The sequence below is a fragment of the Eumetopias jubatus genome, unplaced genomic scaffold (genome assembly GCF_037043125.1).
Source record: "Eumetopias jubatus isolate StellerSeaLion01/CBP00866 unplaced genomic scaffold, mEumJub1_p1.0 scaffold_14, whole genome shotgun sequence".
In the NCBI taxonomy this organism is placed as follows: Eukaryota; Metazoa; Chordata; class Mammalia; order Carnivora; family Otariidae; genus Eumetopias; species Eumetopias jubatus.
This window is the reverse complement of record NW_028274820.1, coordinates 55,385,984-55,411,265: the sequence shown is the minus strand read 5'-3', so window position 1 is coordinate 55,411,265 and position 25,282 is coordinate 55,385,984. Positions and strand designations below refer to the sequence as shown.

Here is a 25,282-nt window from a genome sequence, read left to right as displayed (position 1 = left end):
CTGTCTCTTCTTCTTTTCCTTGTCTTCCTTTTTCAGAACAAACTCCTCTGCACGGGTCCCGAGCAGGATTTAAGACTGTGGATTCTGGCGTCAAAGGGCTGAGGGGGCCCTTACCTGCTAAGTGATCTTGTGCCTGGCCCCCACCCCTCACCTGGAAGCCCAGGGATCCCTCCTTAGAAGGTCTGTGAGCAGAGGCTGTGGGCACCGCTGCCATCAGCAATGGGAACAGCACACCAGTGTTGGTCCTAGGGAGAGGACTTCTGCCACACACAGCAGCATGGGAGTTGGAATGCAGCGCCCAACAGGTTCCTGTATCACATACTGGTGTCTTGTTCTTGCCTTTTCTGTTTGTGTGTTTTTACTTGGTCTGGTGAATGCATTTTGTTAGTTTGCTTGAGTTTTTAAAGTTTTGTCTCTAATTTTAGAGGCTACTTTCCAAGGCCAAAAGTAAGATCCAATCCAGCATAAGCCAGCCGTCTTCAAGAAGAGTTTCCAGTCGCTGAAAAGGTAGCCTCACTGGTTCTCTGATACAACGTTCGAACAAAGAAGTAACGGAGGATGGTGGGGGCGAGGAGGTGAAACGCAAACCAGCTACACCTCCCAGAGCCAGCAGGACAAGGCAGGTGTTGTAGCTGGTGCTGGTGAGGCCAGGAAAGTCACAAAGCTAGGATTTGGAGGGACCGATGCCTTCATTTGATTGACTTCGACTTTGGGCTTAACAGCGAGTCCAGGTTTACGGGCAGCTATACTAAGTGGACCCTACTTTCAAGGTAGAGGGGATTCCTAAAGTTTATCTAACTGCAAAAACCCTGGAAAGCGGCATTTTACAGCTTTTTTGCAATTCTGCTCTTAATTTGATTACTATGCACAGAGAAAGAAATGCATGATGAACAGTGTATTGGTGTGCATGCACAGGAGAGGCGGGCTGAAGAAGAGGGAAGGATGTTAACAACCACATGGGCCTTCCCTCATCTCTTTGAATACAGGCTTAAGCCAGTTAGAGATGTAGGCAGATTCAGGATAAATTTGATTGCATTTGCTTCTGCTTTGATCTCTTAAAATGACTTCAGTACTCCTCAGGACGAGGAGATTTTCCTCAAATTCACAGAATTTCTAATGCACAAGGCTTTCTACTTATAAATTCATACTGAACAATCCTCATTTGTATTTCAAAGAAAAAAACTGCACTAAAAGTAAGAAAAACACTGCTAACATACTTATCACTGACAAAGCATTGTTTACTGTTCTTCATGCTGTCCCTACCATTTTAAAAAGGAACCACTGAAGAGATCGGTCTTTACGTACAGCAGTAAAGTAACTTTCCTCTTTGAGGGGACGCTTTCCGTGATTGGACCGGCAAATGCTTGTAAAATATGCCATTCATTTGTTACCAGACCTTGCAACAAGTTCTGGATTGGAGAGGTGGAGGTATGTGGAAATTAATGAATTTCACTGAAAAAGCTGATGATATTGAACTTACGGAATTATTCAGTTGTATCGCAACCAAAGGAGGGAGAACTTTAACTTGTCAGGTGGCCAATATGCTCGGAAAGGACGGGTCCTCCACCTTGCTCAGATCTTAATGAGAACAGAGACTCCTCCCAATGCAAATGTCACTCCTCAGTCAGAGTGCTTACCTTTTCATTTCCAGTCAGTAATTTCTGCTTTCCTCAAGTCCAGCTCTCCAGTATGTCTATTACTCACTTTGAGTCAAAAACTAACAACACTACTTATCTTTTAACACCTGTTTCTCCTGCCTTTTTTCCCTGTGTGTTCCTGTCTGGGACCCACACACCTCTTGGGAAGGGCTCCTCCCAGTTACCTCCTCACAGCGTGTGCAACCCCGCTCCCGGGGATGCCCAGGGCGCCTTTCCTTCTCTCCCTCCCCACACCACATGCCCCCATCTGCACTTCCAAACCCGAGGAGTGAGGAGTGTATGTTGACACAAAGCCTTCATATTAATACCTGGTGACACTTAAGGGTCAAACTATTTCGGTCATCTGCCAGCTCTCATTTAGTTCAATACCAGGTAGCAGAAAAGTAGCATAAACCTTTCCTTAGACACAGGCGGCCCACACCCCTGGGTGCTAAGTGCGTCCTGCTAAAAGAGTCTATGTCAACACACACAAAACCGCTTGCCTTGCGCGAATCCTTTCTCGGTGGCTAATGGGGGTCACCTTGGATAACTACCTTACACTCAGCAAATAAGGTCAATAACTAAGAAGTGCCTAAATTATGCAGATACCATTCAGTCTTAATGATGAAAATTCAAACTAAGAAAATGATCGAATTAGTGCCCATTCAAAAAATTTAAAAGCTATTTTTGACCTCTGCAGAAAAGGCACCATGCATTTTTAGAAGATAGACACTTTGCCCTCTGAATGATAATTACTGCTCCTAAGCAACAAATTGGGAAGGCGGGAAAGTTAAATAAGCACACTGCACTGAAATGAAATCATCTGGCTGAGCTCTTTGCAGGCATCATTCAGCTCAGCAGAAATAGTTCAGCCCGCTTTTAAAATTCCTATTTGACAATAAGCATCCTATAGGAGGCGTCACGACACCACAAGATAGAGCTTAGCACCTGCCAGGAGGTCTCTGGACTGAAAATGATGCAAGTCCTGCCTCATCCAGCAGATGTCAATGGTCACTGGCGTATCAAAGCTCCTGCACTTTTTGAAGTGGCACCTAACTTTGCAGGACCAAGTCGGCATCAAAGAAGTAAAGGCAAGAAACTTAAAAAAGCACCGAGCCAAGCACTAAGTCAAAGCATGCTACTAGCTTTGGGTTCCTCTCATTTGAGAAATTAATATTAATATATGAAGTGCACTGGTCTTTAGCAAACCTGTGTGATCACATGAATGGTATAAAACAGAATTATGAAAGATACATACTGATTCTCTAATCAACTGGTATTTTGAACCCTTTTTATAATGATCAGGAGACAAAACAAGGCCCTATATATAATTCCAATAATGCAGTGATCCTAGCAAGAGTTTGAGAAGTGTGTGGGCTTAATAACTGTCACTATTATTTGTCATATTTCATGTGTTTTCAGATTTTATTTATTTATTTATTTGACAGAGAGAGAGACACACAGCAAGAGAGGGAACACAAACAGGGGGAGTGGGAGAGGGAGAAGCAGGCTTCCTGCTGAGCAGGGAGCCCGATGTGGGGCTCGATCCCAGGACCCTGGGATCATGACCTGAGCCGAAGGCAGACGCTCAATGACTGAGCCACTCAGGTGTCCCTGTTTTCAGATTTTAAAGTATAAAATATTTCTGGCAGACTTTACCTAATGCTAGTGTTAGTCTCCATTAAAATGCGGCTCCTTGGGCTCTTCAGAAAAACACAGTGAATGGTGAAAGCCGGGGCTCAGAAAGAAATTAACCACTTCTGGGACTATCTCTTATTCCACTTACCTATCATGAGAACAAATTTACATAGATTTCCCCAAAGGTGAAGTGCTATGCAGTGCCTCCTGACCAGTGGAAAAAAGTGAAAATCAATTATAAAAAAAATCCAGCTATACATTCCTATTATTCACTCTTCAGCCAGAAAGTCCTTTGCCACTGTCCCCAAGGTCCAGGTAAGAGCATCCGACGTGGAGTACAGAGAAAGGCAAAAGAAGAGCTTTCCGGATGTAGAAAAAACAGCCAGAAACAGAAGGAATCATTGTTTTTTCACTTCTTTAAAAGATTTTATTTATTTACTTGACAGAGAGAGAGAAAGAGAGCATAAGCAGGGGGAGCAGCAGAAGGAGAGGGACTCGATCTCAGGACCCTCAACTGACTGAGCCACCCAGGTGTCTTTTTTTTTTTTTTTTTTCATTTCTTTACAGAAATGTTTTTAAGTGTGTGAGAAAAGGAGAGAGGAAAGTAAGCATCCAAGTAGATTAACGGACATTCCAAAAGGCAATAAACCATATTATAATAAAGCTACCCATAAAAATAAGCAATAAGCAATAAAGCTAGTTGCATACAAATCATACAAATAATTAGGTAAATATGCAAATATGCCCAGATTACTAACCACCTGGCCACCAAGAGATACAATAGTCAACAACATGTGAAAGGATTCTCGGGAGAAGTGACAGGCTCTTGGGATGAAGGGAGGCCAGAGGGGGCTGTCTCTGCATGCAGACACTTTCAAGTGGAAGCAGACATCATTCCTTACACAGCCCTGACTCTATTTTTGGCTCCGAGAATCACTTTCAATGTCTAGCCTTATCGCTCAGTGGACTCAGAAGACAAACCTCCCTGGGCAATGTTCACAACTACCACATTTCCAAGCTATTTAGTCATGAAGGTGCAAGATACCAATAAAGCTTCATTTCCAGGAAGCCTAAATGATGCTTTCGTATTTACATTCCTTTTTCCCCTCTAAGTGGGGAAGTGTACTGGAAGTGCTTTTCTAAACTCTATGCAAACATTTTAAAATGTAATTGGATCTGCAAATTTCATTACAGTCAAACGACAAACCTAATTTATAAAACATAAACCCATACAACAAAGAAGCAGATACATTATTTGACTTAGCGGCTGAATTCATGGGGCTGATTTTTCACCCCTCCATACTAAAAGGAGAAAAATCACAATTAATTGCTTTACTTTGTTAAGATCAAGAATTGCATGACTATGAATGGCTACTTTTTTGTTTGTGGATTTGAAGGATTCATATTCAGCAAATCCTATCATGACTCAAGGAAGTAATGATCCTGGCTTTCTGGTGAGTCAGGCTACGTAACACGCTTGTATGCTGTGTGTGCTCATGTGTGCACAGACATTCAACCTGGTACAAAGAGGTCAACTACCATATTCCATAGAATGTAAACACAGATGATCTTATCTCTAATAAAAGGGATAACTTTTCTATAGGAGATGTATTTTGGAAGTTACTTCTTTACTGAGGACTTTTGGTCAGAGTGATTGAGTATGCGTGTATGTGTTTGTGTGTGAGAGAGAGACAGAGAGACAGAGAGATTCAGAGGCTGACACAGCATACCTCAATTCCCTTGGTTTCTTCAATGAACCTCCTGCTGACTGAGACCAGAGCCTCCTGTGGCCACGCATGAAACCAGTCAATAGCTGTGCAGTTAACTATGGCAGGGAACTTCCGAGCTCTCCCTCTCAACGTTTGACCAACGGGAGAGAAACACAGAATGATCTGTGGAGACATGGGGGCAGGGCAGAAAGGGGAGGGTGATGAGTGAGCCAAGAATTACACTGCAATCCTAGACAATGAAAGCAAGGAGCGCAGCCAAGCAAGACATGAAACTATCCTAAAGCACGACGGAGGAGAAAGCAACATTAACCTCCGTGCTAACCAAAGGATAAACCTCCCCCAGGTGGCTGCCCCATGGAACATTCAGAAACACTGCTGTGTACCTTCCTTCAAATTGGTCCCTCTCCTTTTAAACATTTTTGATGATTATCATTAATAATGAGAAATGTATTCTTTTCTATTACACAAGTAACAGTATAGCAATAGAAAATAAATATCCGAACCCAATCACCATGATAAAATAACACCAGTACTTTCACCTTCTGTCTCCTTCCATTCTGTAATTCTTCAGGTCCAGTAAAACTTTGTAAATCGCTTAAAAACAATTTGTATCATATCGAATGTTTACTTTGTTTTCATTTAAAATAAACCCGCTTGCATTCTTCACCTTTTTAAAGGAATAAAAAATTCAGTTTATACATGCTCCTGGTGAGAAAATGTTAAGTTTCTGGTTTAAATCCGAAGATCTGTGTATTTGATGATTTAAGAGTTAATTTATATCTGATTATGTTTCCATGCTCTCTGTAGTGACACAGGGATTTGATCTGGAAGGAGCACCTGAGCTTGGCTGTGGTGGGGTCCACAAGCTGAGTGAGGGGAGACAAAGGAGGTTGGCTCTGAGTGTCCCTTCTGGGCATCTCTGAGTGTCACATGGCTCTCAGATGAGACGCCCTATGTGAAGTGCCAGCACAAAGGAGGTGTTCAGGAAGCACTCCTTTCATGCTCTCCCTTCTCTCCTAGGTTCCTGTGGACTTGAGGGCACTGGGGATAATAGTGACGCCCACTGGGGTAAGGTCTGGGAATTTACCCATCCCGGTTTCCTCTTCTCTAGGAATGGCATGGACTTGAGAGAAAACAAAGCCTGGAACTCTCTCACCTCAGTCTCTAACCCTTTGAGATCAGGCAACCAATGAAATCACTTTTCAAAAGGTATGATATTTTTTCTTAGAACATTTAAAAAAATTCACATCCTAAAAATCTCCAGCGTATAGGAAGCCATATAATATCTTATTTAACATGTGGGTTCACTATGTTTAAATAGTATGGCTCTTGAAAAACTTGATAAATCCTAATATTTAAAATGTTTAACAGTACATAAGCTGACTGATCATGTATTCCTTATATGTGAGAGTCTAGTTACAAATTGAATAACTGCTCTAAGAGTGCATGTACTGGGTTAACGAACTTCAGTTAGAACGCAGAATTTTCACTTTCCCTCATAGTTCTTAGGTTTCTCCCACCAGCCTTCCTTTCTCCCCCTACCTGAATATTTCTTTCTGTCCTAGAAGTTCGGTTTCCACACCCAGTTTCTCTCTCATTCCTGGCAAATTTAGAAGCTTCATTTATAAATAATTGTAGCCAAGGCAAAGGAGGGAAAAAAGGATCCTTTTGAGATCTTAAATATTCCCATCACTTCTACACTTACTGCATTTCCCTTTTTGGTACTGGCACATTACTAGGTCTATGGAAAATATTAGAAAACAAAGTACCGGAACCATGTGTGTTTAAGCCTAAAGGAAAAATACTTTGAGTTAATATAATGATATAATGATATAAATTCATTATTTATTGAAATACAGATTTCTCATGGAAAGAATTATTTTTCTTTTCTACAATTTTACAGCTGAATTTTACACAGTTCTCTATGTTATTTATTACGGCTTAAATAAGGATCCTCATAATGCCAGCTTCATTTTACATGGAGGGCGGTTGGCAGGCCATCAGTGATTCTCAAAGGATTATTAGGCGCTGGTTAGAAAAGCAAATTCTTGGACCCAATCTAGACCTAAGGAATCAGAAACTCTGGATGGGGCTTGGCAATCAGTTTTCAACAAGCCCTCCAGGTGACTCCGACACCCGCTGCTATAACCTTCCAGTTTAAAATTTTCTATGGGAATACTTAAAACAAACACAACATTTTCAATGCTTCTGCAGTTGGTGAAATACTCATAGAATGTAAGTCTCCTTCTATATAGAAAGTGAAAATGAAAAATTTAGAGGATTCTAAATAAATTAGATAATCATGAATAACCTAAATTCTATCATCTAAAACTGACCTTGGGAACGAATTTACAGAAAGATGCTTGGTTATTAGTACCTCCTAAGAAAGAAAAGGCCAGTATCACACCAAACTTGAGTTGTGCAATTATTGACCCAATGTGTTACTCAGTAATTTTTAGTTTTGCTAGAAGTCTAGCACAGAATTTCTCCTCCCATCCAGCTTTCCTTGATAGTAGTCCTATGTGAGATTTTTCTGAGAGCCCATGCTAATGTCTGGAAATAGGTGGTTGTTCTTTTCTAACATGGTCTCCACATTTTTTGATTATGAGCATGGAATGGAATGTCAGCTCTGCCACCGGTTCCTAGATGATGTGAGAACAGCCACGTTTCTTAATTGTCCTGTACTGTCCTCGTCTCCAAAAAGGAGAGATCACAGTCACATCCCAGGGTCACCAGGAACAGATACAATGTATGTGGTAAGACCTCCTCACAGTTGCTGAAGCATGAATGGTGCTCCGTCAACTCCATGCTCTGTTACTTAAAAAAAGAAAAAAAGTTTCAACAACTTTACAGGTAAAGTTGTTGTTGCCTCAAAGCACATTACTATGGGGAAAAATCATCCTGGATAATTTCCCTATTGTATTTCCCTTAATTTTAGGAGATTAAAATAGCAGAGGATTTTTAAGTAATAAAAACACAAAGATTTTAAAAAGGGTGTTAGGTTATCTAACATTTACTTTTTTAGGTTTAAAAAAGTAAACCTAAAACCGTGTGAGGTGAAAAATAGCATCTTTCACAGAGCTAGAACAAACAATCCTAAAATTTGTATGAAACCACAAAAGACCCTGAATAGCCAAAGCAATCTAGAAAAAGAAAAGCAAAGCTGGAGGCATCACAATTCTGGACTTCAAGTTATATTACAAAGCTGTAATGATCACAACCACATGTTACTGGTATAAAAATAGACTCACAGATCAATGGAACAGAACAGAAAATCCAGACATGACTCCACAATGATACGGTCAACTAATCCTCAACAAAACAGGAATGAATATCCAATAGGAAAAGGACATTCTCTTCAACAAATGGTGTTGGGAAAACTGGACAGCCACAAGCAGAAGAATGAAACTGGACCACTTTCTCACACCATACACAAAAGTAAGTTCAAAACGGATTAAAAACCTAAATGGGAGACCTGAAACCATAAAAATCCTACAAGAAAACACAGGCAGTAAATTCTCTGACACTGGCTGTAGCAACTTCCTTCTAGATATGTCTCCTGAGGCAAGGGGAAGAAAAGCAAAAATAAACTACTGGGATTTCATCAAAATAAAAAGCTTCTGCACAGCAAAGGAAACAATCAACACAACTAAAAAAAAAAAAAAGATAAGCTACAAAATGGGAGAAGGTATCTTCAAATGATATATCCAATAAAGGGTTAGTATCCAAAATATATAAAGAACTGATCAACACAGCACCGCAAAAAACAAATAATCCAATTAAAAAATGGGCAGAAGACATGAATGGACATTTTTCCAAGGACATCCAAATGGCCAACAGACACATGAAAACTCATCATCAGGGATATACACATCAATACTAAAATGAGATACCACCTCACACCTGTCAGATGGCTAAAATCAACAACACAAGGAACAGGTGTTGGCGAGGATGTGGAGAAAGGGGAACCCTCTTACACAGTTGGTGGGAATACAAACTGGTACAGCCACTCTGGAAAACAGTATGGAGGCTCCCCAAAAAGTTAAAAATAGAACTACCCTATGACCCAGCAATCGCACTACTGGGTATTTACCCAAAGGATACCAGTATACTAATTCAAAGGGATATCTACACCCTGATGTTTATAGCAGAATTATCTACAATAGCCAAATTATGGAAACAGCTCAAGTGTCCATTAACTGATGAACGGGTAAAGAAAATGTCACACACACACACACAGGAATATTATTCAGCCATAAAAAAGAATGAAATCCTTGCATTTGCAATGACATGGATGGAGCTAGACTGTATAATGCTAAGTGAAATTAAGTCCATCAGAGAAAGACAAATACCATATGATTTCACTCATAAGTGGAATTTAAGAAACAAAACAAATGAACGAAGGAGAAGATAAAAAAGAGAGGCAAAGCAAGAAACAGACTCTTTACTATAGAGACGTGATGGTTACCCAAGGGGAGGTGGGTGGGGGGATGGGTTAAATAGGTGATGGGGATTAAGGAGTGCACTTGTTATGAACACCAGGTGTTGTATGGAAGTGTTGGATTACTATATTGTACACCTGAAACTCATATTACACTGATGTTAACTGGAATTTAAATAAAAACTTTAAAAACAGAAAACAACAAAAGGTGTGAGGTGTTATCTCATTGTGGTTTGGATTTGCATCTCCTGATTATGAGTAATGTTGAATACCTTTTCATGTACATGTTGGCCATTTGTGTTCCTTCTTTGAAAAAAGGAGCGTTCAGGTCCTTTGCCCATTTTTCAATTGGGTTCTGAGTTTGTTGAGTTTGTTGTCTGAGGTATAGTCTCAGTTTGGTGAGTTTTCATTATATATGAATGTTCTATTTTTTCAAATGCTTTTTTTACATCTATTGAGATCATCATGATTTTTATCCTTCATTTTGTTAATATGGTGTGTCATGTGGATTGACTTGTGGATGTTGAACCATCCCCGCATCCCTGGAATAAATCCCACTTCATCAAGGGGTAGGGTTGCTTTAATGTACTATTAAATTCAGTTTGCTCCTAGTTTGTTGAGGATTTTCGTACCTTTCTATCAGGGATACTGGCCTCTAAGTTCTTTTCTGGTGACATCCTTGTCTGCTTTGGTATTAGGGTGATGCTGGCCTTGTAAAATAAGTGTTTCCACCTCTTCAATTGTTTGGAGGAATTTGAGGAGGATTAGTATACATTCTGATATTAAGTATTTGATAGAATTCACCAGTGAGAGCTATCTGGTCCTGTATAACCTACCTCTGAAGTAACTTCACTCTCATATGATCTGCATGGAAATACTCATTTTCTATCTTAGGGGCCATTGGCTCGTATCTGAAGTACTTCAAGAGAAACTGCAGAGGCCAGGGATGCTTAACCAGCATTTCCCATTTCTAACAGAAACTCACAATGCAAAATCGGCTACCTGTGCTCTTTGCTAACTTCTTTCATCAACATAAATGGTTGATTAGTTAGCATCATGCACACCGGATCTGATTTTTTTACTGATGAAAGGAAGAGTGTCCAAGGTATCTGAGGAAAACGGAAATATTAGACTTCTACCTCCACCACTGAAGGAACCAAAGAGGAAAGTCTAGATATCGAAGTATCCCAACAAATATACCCTTTGGCTTTTTAGACTTTGATTTTGACCAGTCCTGTGGTAAACAGCTTACAGAAAAATTGTTTTTATGCGATTCCAGTGAAAACACCAGCTGAATCGTACCATGAGAATAACTACTACAACTGCCCCAGAAGGTCCTTCTGGTAAGAGCTCTTCCATTTCCCAAAAGAACAGAGCTGAGACCGCAGTAAGCTTACAGAGCTGGTTTTGGAAACTTTAAGACCCACAAACTCTATGCGTACCCGAGTTCAGTTTGAGACTTCCTCTACTTGAAACACACCCGAACTGGGATACTGGGGGACAAGAGCTCCCCCATCCCGGAACAGGTGCCATCTACCTGTAAGGACTAAATGTCACTGAAATATACACCTCCTCCCAAACAGTCCCTGACAACTGCAAATGACCAAATTGGCTTCAGTTAGTTCCCAGCAGTGGACTGAAAGAAAAGTCTGCTAAGGGAATAAAGTTAAAAATGCCTCAGATAGCTGTGTTCTTTTCTAAAAGCAAATTCTCACAAGTAAGAAGCAAACCCTGAAATCACCATCTATGTACTTCCTACAGCTCTAACATTTGGACGTCAGAATCTTGCTTTTGGAAACCATACCATAGAATTTTCTATTCCTTTTTTCCCCCTGCCATAGGTGTTAGGACTCATTCGCAATAACCCATTTTTCATTGTGCTTTGTAATACGTTTCAATTTCTTTTGGGTAAGATTCCATCATAAGTACACATTTATTTGTATATCACTAACAGGACTCAGTCCATTTCCTCTTGTAATGGAAATGTGAATTGCTGCCGTCACTCTGTATTTTTTTCTAGTCAATATATTCTCAGATAGAAGTAACCCTCCCACATATTTACTTCAGAAGCTTCTATCTGTAACTTAGGTTTGCATTTATTCTCAAAAGTCTAAGTATTTTTCAAGAGTGATAAGATCTGAATCTTACTGAGAGAATCCTCTTAGGAAGTTTAGCAGATGAACTCTTCCCTTGTTTGACTGTTTTAATATCATTTAATCATTCTTATATTTTCCCTTATCAACCACCATCCAATAACCTTTTAATTTCAATTATTTTCATGAACTCCAATAGCATCTTCAACATATACACATGCAATACATTTTTATATTTCATTCTTTTTAGGTAACATATAATGAAATAATTCACACAACCTTTTATTTATGAATATTGGTCAGTGCCAATTTTTAGAAGAGGTAATATTTTACACTGGGGAGTTTTTGTTTGTTTGTTTTTTTTTGGGTGGGGGGAGAGGCAGAGGCAGATGGAGGGAGAGAATCTTAAGCAGGCTCCATGCCCCATGTGGACCCAATCTCACAACCCTGAGACTGTGACAGGAGCCGAAATCAAGAATTGGATGCTTAACCAACTGAGCACCCAGGCGCCCCTACATTGGGGAGTTTTCTTTCTTTTTTAAAAAAACAAAACTCAATTCATCAAGAAATTGTATGTGGAATCCCAAAAGAGAGCAAGAAGCAAATCCATTCCTGGGGAGTAAAGACATTAGGAGTTATACTCCCCACTCTGTTCTCCCTGCTCTATATTCCTATCTACAGGAGGAATGTGTTCCCTCATCTCAGCTGCCCTGCTTGATGCCAGGGACTCACGTGCCCACATACTACTTTCGAGGCCAGTCTGCAGCTCCGTACATTGTATAACAGTGTTTTGTTTTTATTTTTTCAAATAGACGATAGGTGCCTAATGATCTACAGAATAGGCCCATATTAAACCACGTCATGCCAAGTTTTTGGCTTGTGATCTGTGCTGCTCTGCTCGTGGTCGGCATTTCTGCCAACACCACGTGCTAACTCCACACACACGGGCATTTGCAAGCACAAGCCCCATACTGTGCTGCAAACCCTGTATCCAAATGTAAGCAGAATGTGAAAAACATGAACCATGCTTTCCAAAATGCAAAGTTTATTCAATTTGTTTCCTTCCTCCCTCCCTCCCTTCCTTCCTTCAGATTTTATTTATTTGCCAGAGAGAGAGAGAGAGAGAGAGAGAGAGAGAGAGAGAGAGAGCGCGCACAAGCAGAGGGAGTAGGAGAGGGAGAAGCAGGCTCCCCGCTGAGCAAGGAGCCCGATGCGGGGCTCGATCCCAGGATCCTGGGATCCTGACCTGAGCTGAAGGCAGACGCTTAACACTGAGCCACCCAGGCGCCCCAAGTTTATTCAATTTAAATGGATAAATCCTTTAGTCTTTGATTAAGCCCTTCACTTCTGGTATTAAAAATTTCTTTTATAATATAAAATACGGGAGATGATATCTACTAGAATAGACACCTTGGAGATACTTCCCAGTCCTTTCCGCCCCCCTCAGTGAAACCTTCCTTGTTCCGTCTTTTGTTATCCTATATACCCCTTACCTCTCATACACAGAGGTGTAATTGTATACTCAGTTTGTGTGATTTGGAGGTTCAGGTTTGTCTTTCCAACAATGAGGTGGGCAGGGGCTGGCTCTTGCTCACTACCCTAGATTCAGGGACCAGCACATCACAGGCACTCAGCAAATACTTGCTGAGGCCCGGTGGAAAAATCAAAGAGTCAACAGATGGCGATGTGAAATATTCTTTAGAGCAAGATGAAATTTTGTTATTTGCATCCTAATTTGTTTTGAACCAGCCCTTGGACCTCTTGTCTTTGCACAGGTCGTAACTTCCTCATCTAACCCCATGGGTGGCTTTAAACTCCATCTCTAGCCCCACCCGCCTCTCCAGACTCCAATGGCTACGTTCAACTGTATCCTGTTCGTCTCTCTTTGAATGTTTCATGGGCATCTTAACTTTAGGTAGAACTTTTTATTTACCCTCATCCACCAAACAAATACAAGGCATACCTCTTCCCATGTTCCCTATTTCAATAAATGGTATGTCCTTTATCCCGTTTAGTCAGGCCAAAGTCCCTGAAATCATCCTTGACTCTCTTCTTCGACCCTACCTCCAAAAAACAAAAATGTTTGGCTGTTTTATGAAATTTCAAGAACAGTGAACCTCAGATACAAAATACAAGGTCACACCTTTCATCTCTCTCTGATGTTCTTCCCATTCCTCTTATGTAAATAATACCCAAAAATGCAAGGCAGGAGTTAGCATACTATATTCAGAGAGGTGTGGTCCTGGTCAGCAAAGCACTACTGGCAGGGCAGAGCCTGACAGGGCCTGGGATTGGCCCTGGACAAGCTGTCCATGAGAGTGGGTGCTGTCTTCCACCAACTCGAGGATCAGGATGAGGGGCAGGAGGGATAGAAGACAGCACTCCTCACTGATAAAGCAAGCCGTCCTGGGTGGGCATACACACGAACGAAAGGAAGCTGGGTGCTCTGCCTGTTAACCCATGAAGATCTGAGGCGATAAGACTTGACCATCATGCCAGGGTAAGGTTTTGCAACATCTGATTTTCAATGATTTTCTACTGGACAGGTTAAGTATTTGAGCGTTTTATACAAGGTCACAGACATACCATGAAAATTACTTGTGTGGGTGCTAAGTCTTGTGGTTTCTGCTATGTGCTTCTGTGTTAAACTGTTGCTTCAATGGCAGTGTTGCTCAACGTCTCCGCTCAGACTCTCAGGCTCCCTAGATGAGCTGCAGTGGGAGCCAGGAGCCCGTCACCCACCCTGGCTGTTGTCAAACCCCACACAGGAATTGCTCTCTATTCTGTCCAAGAAGGAAGAAGGGGGAGAAGGAAGAGGGAGAAAGAACAACAAAACCCAGAAGAATAAGGAAAGCTCAGCTGGGGCCTGAGGAAAAATATTATGAAAACAAGAAATATTTGAAAAACATCCAGCAGATTTTCAGGGAAGGTAATTCCACTGAGGTATCTAAGAACCTAAAAAAGAAAACTTGCTTCATACTCTCAAAAGGCTAGAAGGAATGTTGTAAAAACCACATGATAATAAAACAGTCCAAGATTAAAAAAAAAAAAAAGGATAAAACAAGAGGATTTATGAAAGGACATATATGATAAAATACCTCTTCCTAAAAATATTAAAAATATCTTAAGCCTATATTTAATCAATATAATGATAGAAAGCTTAATGATGGAAAGCTAAAGGCATTCCCATTAAAATAAAAAATAAGACAAAGATGCTACTATGATCACTTAAAAGTTTTAAATGGTACGCAAAAATTATGGTTATTATAATACACAGAAAAGAGGTAATTATTAAAAAGGAAGAGTAAAAATTCAAAGGTTATGTAACTACCTACTCAGCAAACTCAAGTATAAAATGCAAAACTTACTGGAGTGTTCAATGGACTGGCTGGTCAAACAAACAAACAAACAAACAAATAGGCATCTGTCCATCCAACCCTCCCTCCAGTCAATGGCGCTCTTATACGCCCATCATGACCTGTGGGAAAATTTGGCAAGAGCAAAAAATAATATAAAATATTGAGAAAGAACTTAAGAAATGTGTAAAACATATGAAGATAGCTAGATGCTTTACTGAAGGTCAGTGAAGACATTTTGACCAAATGGCAAGATGTGCCACATTCCTGGAGAAGATCATCTCTTATAAAGGTATTTATTCCTCTTACGTTCATTAATAAATTTTAGGCAAGTCTCGTAAATTCCCAAAAAGATGAGCGGAGCCTGACAAAGTGATTCTAAAGCTCATATGGAATAAAAAAGGCTAAGGACATCAAAGGACATTTGTAAAAAGAGAATATTCACAATTCACACTGTCGAGGAACAAAACTTAAGTTATAAGTTATCAATAAAGCAGTATGGAAACATTTGATACTGTAGATGTATCCATCACCCTCAATTTAGTCTCTACATTCTCATAGGATTTTTAAAAAATTTTTTTATTGTGAGAGAGAGTGGGAGACAGCCTGTGTGCGAGCATGAGCAGAGGGGTCAGGCAGACAGAGAGGGAGGATCTCAAGCACACTCCACACTCAGCTTGGGGCTCGATCTCATGACCTGAGCCAAAATCAAGATGCTTAACCTACTGAGCCACCCCAGGTGCCCCTCACAGGATTTATTTTAAATGTTAAGCTGATTCCATAGTTCATCTAGTAAAGGTACAAATAGCTCAGTAAATGTAGAAAAGGAAGAAGGTATTATTCTACTGGATTCCAGAATATACTATAAAGCTAATAAGCAAAGCAGTGTGGTATTGATGCAGGCTGAGATGAACAGAGTTATAGAACATAAGAGTAAAAACTAGAATACCATGTATTTAGACATTTAGTTTATGATTATGAGACAGGGAGCATTTCAAATCAGTGGTAAAATATTATATAATAAATGGTGTTTGGAGAATCTAGGGGTGGGGAGAGTAGAAAAGCCACCTTGTAGTAGACACATCCAGAGCTAACCGTTCAGAGTATTTTACATTAATTTAAATAGAATTAAGAATAATATTTTCATAACCATGAAGTATGGAAATGCTTCCTAAAAAAAGCTTTAACACATAAAATCCATGTAAGAAAAATTAGGTATGTTTTGATAATATAAAAGAGAAGTCATTGTAAACAAAGTTAGGATTGTGATGAACTTTGACAAACAATGGCAACATGTAAAATGGACAAGAACATTACAGACACAGGAATATTATCCAGATGTAAAAAAGAGTTCCTATAAATCAAAGAAAACAGTAACAAACCAGTAGGAAATTTGGTAAAGGGTATATATGAATAAAGGTGTTCTACAAGTAGAGAACTAGAATAAAGTACATGTGAGTGAAATATTTCACTCCATACACCAAATTCTTGGAATCATTTCATTTTTTTTTCCTGTGAGAGGCTTCTAGTAAAAAAGGCAAAGAGGAGTATGAAGAAAATTGTGACAGATGTGGAAAAACATTTCAGTTTGGAATATGCACTTTGCATGCATTTATATACATATAGAAAACTAGAAGGAGATATACCAATGTTTTCAGTAGTTACCTCCAGGCAATATAATTAAAGCCCAATTTCTTTTCCTTCATATGGTTCTGTATTTTTTAATTCTCTACAATGAACACATATATCTTATATCATCAGAAAGGATGCTTTCATTCTCTAAAAATACAGAATCACATGAGTATGTATGTGTATACACATGCGCACACACACACACACACCCTCTATAGACAGATACATAACAAGACAGATGAGTATCTAAAGTCTTGGGAAACAATCAAGGGCTGTTATATTCATTAAGCATTCCTTTCCCTATGGCATCAGACGGCCAAGAAGGAAGGCAAGAAAGAAAAGTTCTTGGGTTAACTAAAATCAACAGAAGAGAAGATGAAAGTACTACGTTCTAGTTGCAAAGTGAGTATTACGTAGGAAAAGATGCACGTGTGCAAACGTGAAGGAGAGAAGGCATTTGGAATTTATTCACTGGTTTATTTCAGGCAATCCAAGGGCTCACATCTGATCATCATTAATGGGAACTGCCCTGTGGGATTCGGAGGTCACATTTTGCATGCCAACAGGTTCTTACTGCCCTGGCATTCCAAATGGGAACTGGCTTTGGGTGGTGAGCATGGGTAATGGGGTGGTAACTTCACATCATTGAGTTCGACCTGCCAGGTGTGCTCACCAACCCTGTAACACATTTAGCTTCCCATGTTGCCCAGCTAGGAACATATGCAAGGGAAGGATCTGCTCATCGGGAATTCGGAGTCGTTAGTATACGATGGTGAATATCACAGCATATGAAACTAACACAGAGCAAGCCAGAATTCTTTAAAAATCCAAAGATGCCAGGGTAGTATTTATGTATTGAAGAGAAAGATGTTACCATTTCCTAGCTAAAGGGTGACCCACTTTCAAGCCATGTTATTTCTCTTTCACGGTAAGGTGCTGATCACTACTCCTTCTCATGATGCAGCAACCTGAGTGACAAGGCCAAGAAGGTTTGGGAGCGTTTGAGGGAAATATCCTATTCCCCCTTAGCAGGAAATAAACCAAAACAGTACAAAGCCCCCCAAAACCCTGCTATTCATTTTAGTAGAAAAGAGACTATCCAATCAGAAACCCTGTGACAAGGTGGGGAAAATGATCCATACTGAACTCCAAAATAAATTCTAGCTTGTAATGAGGTAAATGCTGAAAAGGGGCCTCGGAAAAGAGAGGGACATAAAACTGGTCCCAGCTTTGGGAAGGCTTCCTGAAGTGGAGTCAAAGGAAACAGGTGATGGGAAAGACTGATGGGTTTATTTTTTACTGTTTAAAGATCTGAGAGAGAGAGAGAGAGAGAGAGAGAGAAAGAGAAAGAACGCAAGTGGGGGGAGGGGCAGAGGGAATGTCAAACAGACTCCCCGCTCTGTGCAGAGCTCCATCCCAGAACACTGAGAGCCAAAACCAAGAGTCGGATGCTTAACCGACTGAGCCACCCAGGCGCCCCAAGACTGGTGGATTTAAAACAGTATAAAATGTAAAACTTCTGTACATCCATCTGTACTGCATGAATATTAGTAAGTTCAAGGAGCAAAACCATATAATTATCTCAACAGATGCTGAAAAGGAATTTAATAGAAACTTCCTTGACAAGATAGAGCCAACGTAAGACCTAGAGGAAAGCCGATAAATAGAATATTAAAAAAGACAAAATATTACCTGCATGCTATGTGATAGCAACCCACTAATAGAAACTATCAGAGAGGCTGGTTATAAACACAATGGGTTATAAAATTAAAAATCAATAGCTCTCTATATACAAACAATACACCATCAGAAAACCTTATGAAAGAAATATTCCTTCCATAAAAAACTTTATATAAGATTAAATTCTCCCAAATATAAAATAAGCCATCAGTACAATTTCAATCAAAATTAAAACAGAATGTATTTAGAATTTGAAAAAATGATTCTGATATTTTTCTAGATCTGTAGGCATGTGAGAACAAAGAAAAACTAGACAAGAACACTGAGATATTTGATATAAAAATGTGTAACAAAACCTTAATAATTTATACAGTACAAGGCTGGGATCAGTAGTACCGAGACTTACCAAGAAAAGAAAATAGAGGATCTAGAAACAGACCCAATATGACATATAATAGATGTATTACTCTAAATCAGTAAGGAAGGAATACACGGTTTTAAGATAAAAGGATACCGTTTTGGAAAAAAAATAACTTGAAACCTCTCAGCTCACTCTCTACCATGTATGGTAATATATTCCAGATGTAGTCAAGTTTTAAATACAAAACATAAAGATACTGGAATGATGGATTCTGTTGCTATTCCAAAATCCCATTTCTAATTTTATTCATAAAGGCCATGTGACAAGATAAAAAATTCACTTCCTTCGACTCCCTGGTAGGTGGAGGTGGCAGGTGATACACACGGCCTCAAAGACGTCAGCTTAGGGTCTTGGGGGAAGCCTTGGTTTCCTACCCAGAGTGCCCTGAGGTTGCCTGCCCCCTCCTTCCTGCGAATGCACACCCCACTGCCCTCGCATGGTGCTCACGAGGCAGGAGGCACCAGGAAGGGCGCTGGCAGGAGGGAAAGACAAGAAAGCATGGGTCTTTCAATTTTTCGATATTTTCTACTTTACTGCCCAGTTGAGTTCTAAATGCTTCTAGCCACTAAGTTTTATCATCTTGGAGAGAAAAACTATGCTATGAAGTCAAAAGCATCTCCAAATCTAAAAAGAAAACACTTCAAGTTATAAACAAGTACGTACTGTATGAACATTTAAAAGACAAATGCTATTAGGAAAAATAGACGCAACACATATGCAAGACGAACTGCTCAGTATACAGAGAACTCCGATAAACAAAATCACATGCAAGTCAGTGGAAAAGCAGGCCCTTTGGAGCTGAGCCTCCCAAGTTCCTCAGAGTCCTGTCTGGGGTCCTACGCTTGCAAGCCCACCCTGATTCAACAAGGGAGGACTGAGACCCTACCTGTGAGTAAGAAGCACGGCAAAGAACTGGCAGGCGTATTTTAAGCTGCAACTATTGAACCCAGCAATACCCCTTCCAGGAATTTATCCCACGGAAGCAAGCGAAGGTGTGTATAAAAGACATATGTAAAGGGCACTTACTTCAGCCTTCCCCCCACCCGCCCCCCCAAGAGAGAGAGTGTGTGAGAAGGAGCAGGTGGGAAGGGGCAGAGGGAGAGAGAGAGAGAATCTCAAGCAGGCTCCACACCCAGCACGGGGCCCACATGGGGCTTAACCTCACAACTCTGAGGTCATGACCCGAGCTGGAATCAAGAGTCGATGCTTAACTGATTAAGCCACCCAGGCAGCCTTGCATTATTTTAAACAATGGTTCTCAAAATTTCAGCGTGCCTCAGCATTACCTGGAGAACTTATTACAACTTACATTGTGCATCCCGTGCAGAGTTTCTGATTCCAGAGGTCTGGGCTGGGACCAGGGGAGAACCCACATTTTTAAAACGTTTCTAGGTGATGTTGATTCTGTTGCTCTGAGGAACAGACCTCGATAGTCAGTGATTTATAACATTACCATCTCATATCCTATTATTGTACTTGTTTTTCCATTTCATAAAGAAAATGTGATCCAAATGTACCGCCATGGAACAGGGAGAAATCTCTGGCCTTGTTACATATGACCTAGCAAAAATATTCTTAGTAACATTTTGATAGGGACAAAAACTCTTTGGGCCACTGAACCGTAAATCCTGATCTAACAGCAGCCCAGAATTGCTCAGTAAGATTCATGTGGAATTTAACAGAGTAGGGCGGACGAGAAGCTTACAAACACTCCACACCTCCAAGGAGAGGTATATTCCCGGCTAATGCAATGCCCCTATCCCCTTTCCCTGGGGGCTCCAGGCTCTTTTGCCGCCTGGACCCTGTTACTAGCTTGACAAACCAGGAATACTAGAAGCAGCAGCCAAGTGGAAACTTGTCTAGGTTACTAACCATTTCTACACCAGGAAGCCAGATTTTGCCTTAAATTGGGCTTCCTGCCATGAGTTCAGAGGCATTTCTTACAGTACTTGATCTTCACTGCTGCTAGTATTTGGTTACATTATATCTCTAGGAGCCACACTGAAGCAGAGTCATCTGTGGTGGGGGGGAACCTCCCGGGGGAGCCTCAGGGCATCTGGTTAATACACCTAAATGGCTTGCCTCGAAGTTCTGACATAATTCAGTTCTGTAATTCAAACCTCGCCCACCTCTCCCTTCATGATTTTCAGCCCCCTACCTCGTCCTAACTTACTTCCCAGCCTGATCCACCTCCTTCTCCCAAAAGGAAGCCTGTGTTCCAGTCGTTCAGAGCCATCTTGGGTTTCTCTGAAGGGGTCCTGTCCAGTCCAACCTTCCTCTTACATAAATGCTATTTCCTCTCCCTGAAGGCTCCTCCCCACTCATTGCTTCTCCATGGATTCCAACCCATGCCCGACCCACGGCACAGCGCTTCCTCTAGCGAGCCCAGTGCAGTGAAGGATGCTGCTCTCATCTGTAACCCGTGGCACTACCCACATCAGTCCTGTACTATCATTACTTGTGAGGGTCCTTCTCTCCTGGAGCAGTGTCAGCCCCTCCGGGACAGAGACCACGTCCAGTTCAATCGAGCACCGCACTGTCTGCTCAGCGCCATGTTTTGTAGATGCTCAGCATCACGGGCAACTTCAGGAAGGTTTACTCCAGACATGGGCACATGTAAAAATGCAAATGTCCTTTCAAAACGAATGGCTGCAATTCAAAGTCATGGTATGAATCCTGACAGAACTGTGTCATAGTTCCAAGAGCAGGTTTTAAATATTATGCAAGTAAACAAGGGTTCCTTACTTTGAGCTGTAGCTGCACCCTGGCCAGAAAGAATTTCCAACAATTTTCTCTGGAGTCCGCCATGCCTAGACCACGAACTTCACTACGAATTCCAGAAATTATGTTGTCTACATCTTCATCACTGAACAGATCCAGGATTTCTCCTGCCCGCAAAGGAATGAGAAGAATTACTAAAAGACAGTCACAATTTAAATTTTAGATAGCAATGCTCTATCATACAAAGTTCAGTTTAAAGGATGAAGAGTTTGAAATCAGAAATGTCTTTTTTTTTTTTTTTTTTTTGCATTTACAGGACACGCCACACACTGAGGACAAGCTCTGACAGACACACCCACTAAGCAAGTATGTGTAGGAATAACATTTACTTCACTGAAGGCTTCTCCAAGGCACCTCACTCACATCCATAAACAGGCTAAGAAAGTGATACCCCTCAAATTAGTTAGGTTTATAGGTTTCTCCCCAAAGACTGCCCCAGCAAACATCTCAAAGACAAATTATCTCTCTTTAAAGTTCACTGCAACTACAGATAATTTGTCATTGGGGAAGATCTTTCAAGGAATGTGTTGGTTTAATCACCTGATGCCAGCAAGTCATTAATCAGCACGAGAAAGCTCTCATCTAGAACCTGGGCATCTGTCAGGAGGAACACAGTGGGCATGTTCTTGGCTCCAGTTCTGATGTACAAATTGGCAAGATCTACCTGTAAGGAAAGGAGGCCATCATTCATGCACTGTTAAAATGCTGATGTGACGTGGGGAGTATGTGTGTGAGGGCTGGGAAGAACTCAGGAACTATAATTTGAGAGCTTTCCCCATTCACACCTTCTTCCCTCTCAGTGATCCCGCCTGGGGGCAAAGAGCATGACATCACCTCCTTTTCTGGCATTTAATGATGAGCGCCATGTTCCTGGCTTAATGGACCATAGGGATGACAACCGGCGGCTGGTGGACAACTCCCTCCGAATAGACTGAAAATGAATTTGGTGACGCCTTTGCCAAGCAACGCATTAAAAGGAAGAGTCTGCTCATTTCAACAACTATTTCACTGAAAATAGTTTTTGTTTGGTTATTTACTTAGCTTTGTTTAATAATAATATTGAATGCATGGGATTTGTTTTCTTTTTTGGGTTGAAAATGGCCGCATTTCACCCACATTTCACTTGCCACAAACTCTGAATATTATTTTTAAGTACTGTTGTGATGAAAAAGCCAACTTTTAAAAGCACACGGGGGTTTCCTGAATGTATTCTCTCACCACATTTTATTTTCACGATTCATCCAAAGTGGACTTGTAAAGGCAGTATCTTTTTCTCCCCCTCCAACGTACAGGAGTATTAACTGTGTCGAACAGCAGGTGTGGTCAATACAAAGGAAAAGCCACTTTGTTGTAATCAAGTATGTAAACTATTTTTCAAAAGATTTATTTGAGAGAGCGAGCGTGCGCACAGGGAGGTGGGGCAGAGGGAGGAGGAGAGAGAAACCCAAGCAGATCCCAGGCTGAGCACAGAGCCCAGTGTGGGGCTCGATCCCACAACCCTGAGATCATAGCCTGAGCTGAAACCAAGAGTCAGATGCCCAACTGACTGCACCACCTAGGTGCCCCCTGTTATAAGTATTTAATAAAATATTTTCTGAGTTGGGTCTATAGGCTTATAGGTTTATATACCTATAAACACTTACAAATTTTATGATTACTAAACTTACCATGAAGGAGAAACAGACAAATATAACTAAATCCCCACAAAGACTTCCCCCTCTTGGTTGGGGAAGCCTTGGTCAAATCTAGGAGTCAGAGCGGATGTGGGCACGCTACCGGCTCAGGCTTTATTCGCCGGGCAGGACGGGAGACGGGCTGCCTCCCACTCTTACTCACCCGAAGTTCTTGGATTCCGAAGCCTTCGGTCAGAGTGATCTGGAAGACCTCAAGGCTGCAAATGTACGCTGCCAGCCGGGACAGGCTCTGCTTGCCACTGCCGCCCACGCCAATCAAGAGCGCGTGACCCTGGGGGGTCTGAAGGATTCGGCTGATGCGACACCTGCTGAGACAGCACACCCATGGAGGAAGACTGCAGGGCCTAGGGACTCTGTCTGTTTCATTTTTGGGAAAAGTTTCTAGACACGCAATCTGAATTTTTATTTTACACCTTTAGCCTTTGTTCATCTGCTTCCCCATCAAAAAAAGAGGCCCCTCACACTGGATGCCAACTAAGTGTCCCTGTGGAGATCACATCCGGGGCTCTAACTTCTTCCTTACTGTCCATATACAAGGCCTTTCTGCAAGGCTTCAAGTTTTTTTGACTAGCAAGAAAGACCCCAATTTTACACCAGCAGCCATGTGCAGCAAACATCAAAGGGAGAATGTCTTCATGCCAGAAACTTATGCTATAGAATTATTTTGGAAAGACTGGATTTGTTTAGGCCAACAAACATCTCACATGTGATTTACTTCATGCAGATTCAACACTTGCCTCTAGGATTCTTACTTCCTTTGCAACAAAGCTTTGTCTGTCCTCGAGCACTCTAGAAAATTTATATGAAATTTTCAGGAGATTTGCTGAAACCTTCAGAATCCAGCAAGGCCAACTAATCCCTTGTTCTATATTGTGGAAGAGATTCTGAATGATTGAGCTACTGATATTATTGCTACATTTTACAGTTCGGAATAAGTTGGCCTTATCATCTTAGAGGATGAAATAGGTCATAATTATGTTATAAATACTGAGAAAAGAAAGAAACTGAAATATAAGGATACAGATACCCAAATGCAACAAATGAGACACCATCATGTTAGTTCTAGGTTGCTTTTCTCAAATGAATGTAAGCTTCTGGCCTTGACTGATGCACCTAGATGACTTTTTTACCAAAGCACTTCGTGGAAAAGCAAGGTTGGGGTCACTTGTACCAGGACAAGCACATCTCAGCTGCAAACCATCAACAACTGAAGAGACGGGTCATCGTGAGAGGCTCAGGCAGGTCCATGAGGTTGACTTCACAGGACCACACAACAAAACCACCTTGGGAAAGCTGTGAAATTACTCTGAGGCAAATGAAACCCCAAGTTATAAAGCAGAGTTTTCCTTTTATTTTAATGTATGCTTTGAGGTTTGGACCTTACCAGATTCTCGAAGCAATAAAGTTCCTTCCTAGGAGCTCTTGAGGACACATTTTCAGATCATCTCTAACCCTGAGTAAATCAGCTGTGAGCTCACAATCCTGGATCAAAGCAACAGCCTTCCTCTTGAAGGCCACCGAGAAGCCCCCGATGAAGGATCAGGGGAGAAGTCTCTCGCCCTTGGTGGCAATGGGCCGTCGCTCTCACCTGCCCCGTGACTCCCATTCACAGTCAGTGTCCTAAGCCAAGCAGGAACAGCGACACTAATACTTCAATTAGCAGTGCAGTCATAGACTCTACCTACCACCAGTGTGTATCATCAGAGGACTGAAGCTGTGAAGGGATCGATGAATCAATCAATACTTCCCATGCTTATAATAACTCATGATGGGAAGGTCTCCCAAGTTTTTCCTTGCCACTCGTGAAAACTGAACTCTCTGCCTTTTTGGGATGTCTCTTTGAATTTCCTTCTTCCCATACTTCCTTCTTTCCTGACTCATTTTTTAACCATGATTTCCTTATTTTAATCTTTGCCCAAATATCCCTTGTTGGAAAGGCCAGTGTTACTTACTGAATGGCATCCCCCCCCAATTCACATATGAAAGTCCTAACCCCGAGTACCTCTGAATAAAAGCTTATCTGGAAATAGGGTCGCTGAGGAAGTAATTGGTTAAGACAAGACAGTATCATTCTGGAGTAAGGTGGGCCCCTTATCCACTATAACCAGTGTCCTTCTAAAAAGGAGAAATTTGGACGCAGGCACACACAGCAGGGGAAAGCCATGTGAGGGCTGGAGGT

The 25,282-nt window shown here is 41.2% G+C and overlaps 1 protein-coding gene across 1 annotated transcript in view; it reads right to left on the bottom strand.

Moving 5' to 3' along the window:
• DNAH11 (dynein axonemal heavy chain 11) overlaps nt 1-25,282 on the bottom strand; it is a 321,003-nt gene that overhangs the window by 108,042 nt on the left and 187,679 nt on the right. Inside the window, exons 52-55 of the mRNA XM_088018617.1 lie at nt 23,246-23,408; nt 21,950-22,073; nt 21,374-21,516; nt 5,006-5,167 (exon numbers count right to left, since the gene is read on the bottom strand). Of these exons, the coding sequence (XP_087874743.1) occupies nt 5,006-5,167; nt 21,374-21,516; nt 21,950-22,073; nt 23,246-23,408 (592 nt within the window). The remainder of the gene's footprint in view (nt 1-5,005; nt 5,168-21,373; nt 21,517-21,949; nt 22,074-23,245; nt 23,409-25,282) is intronic.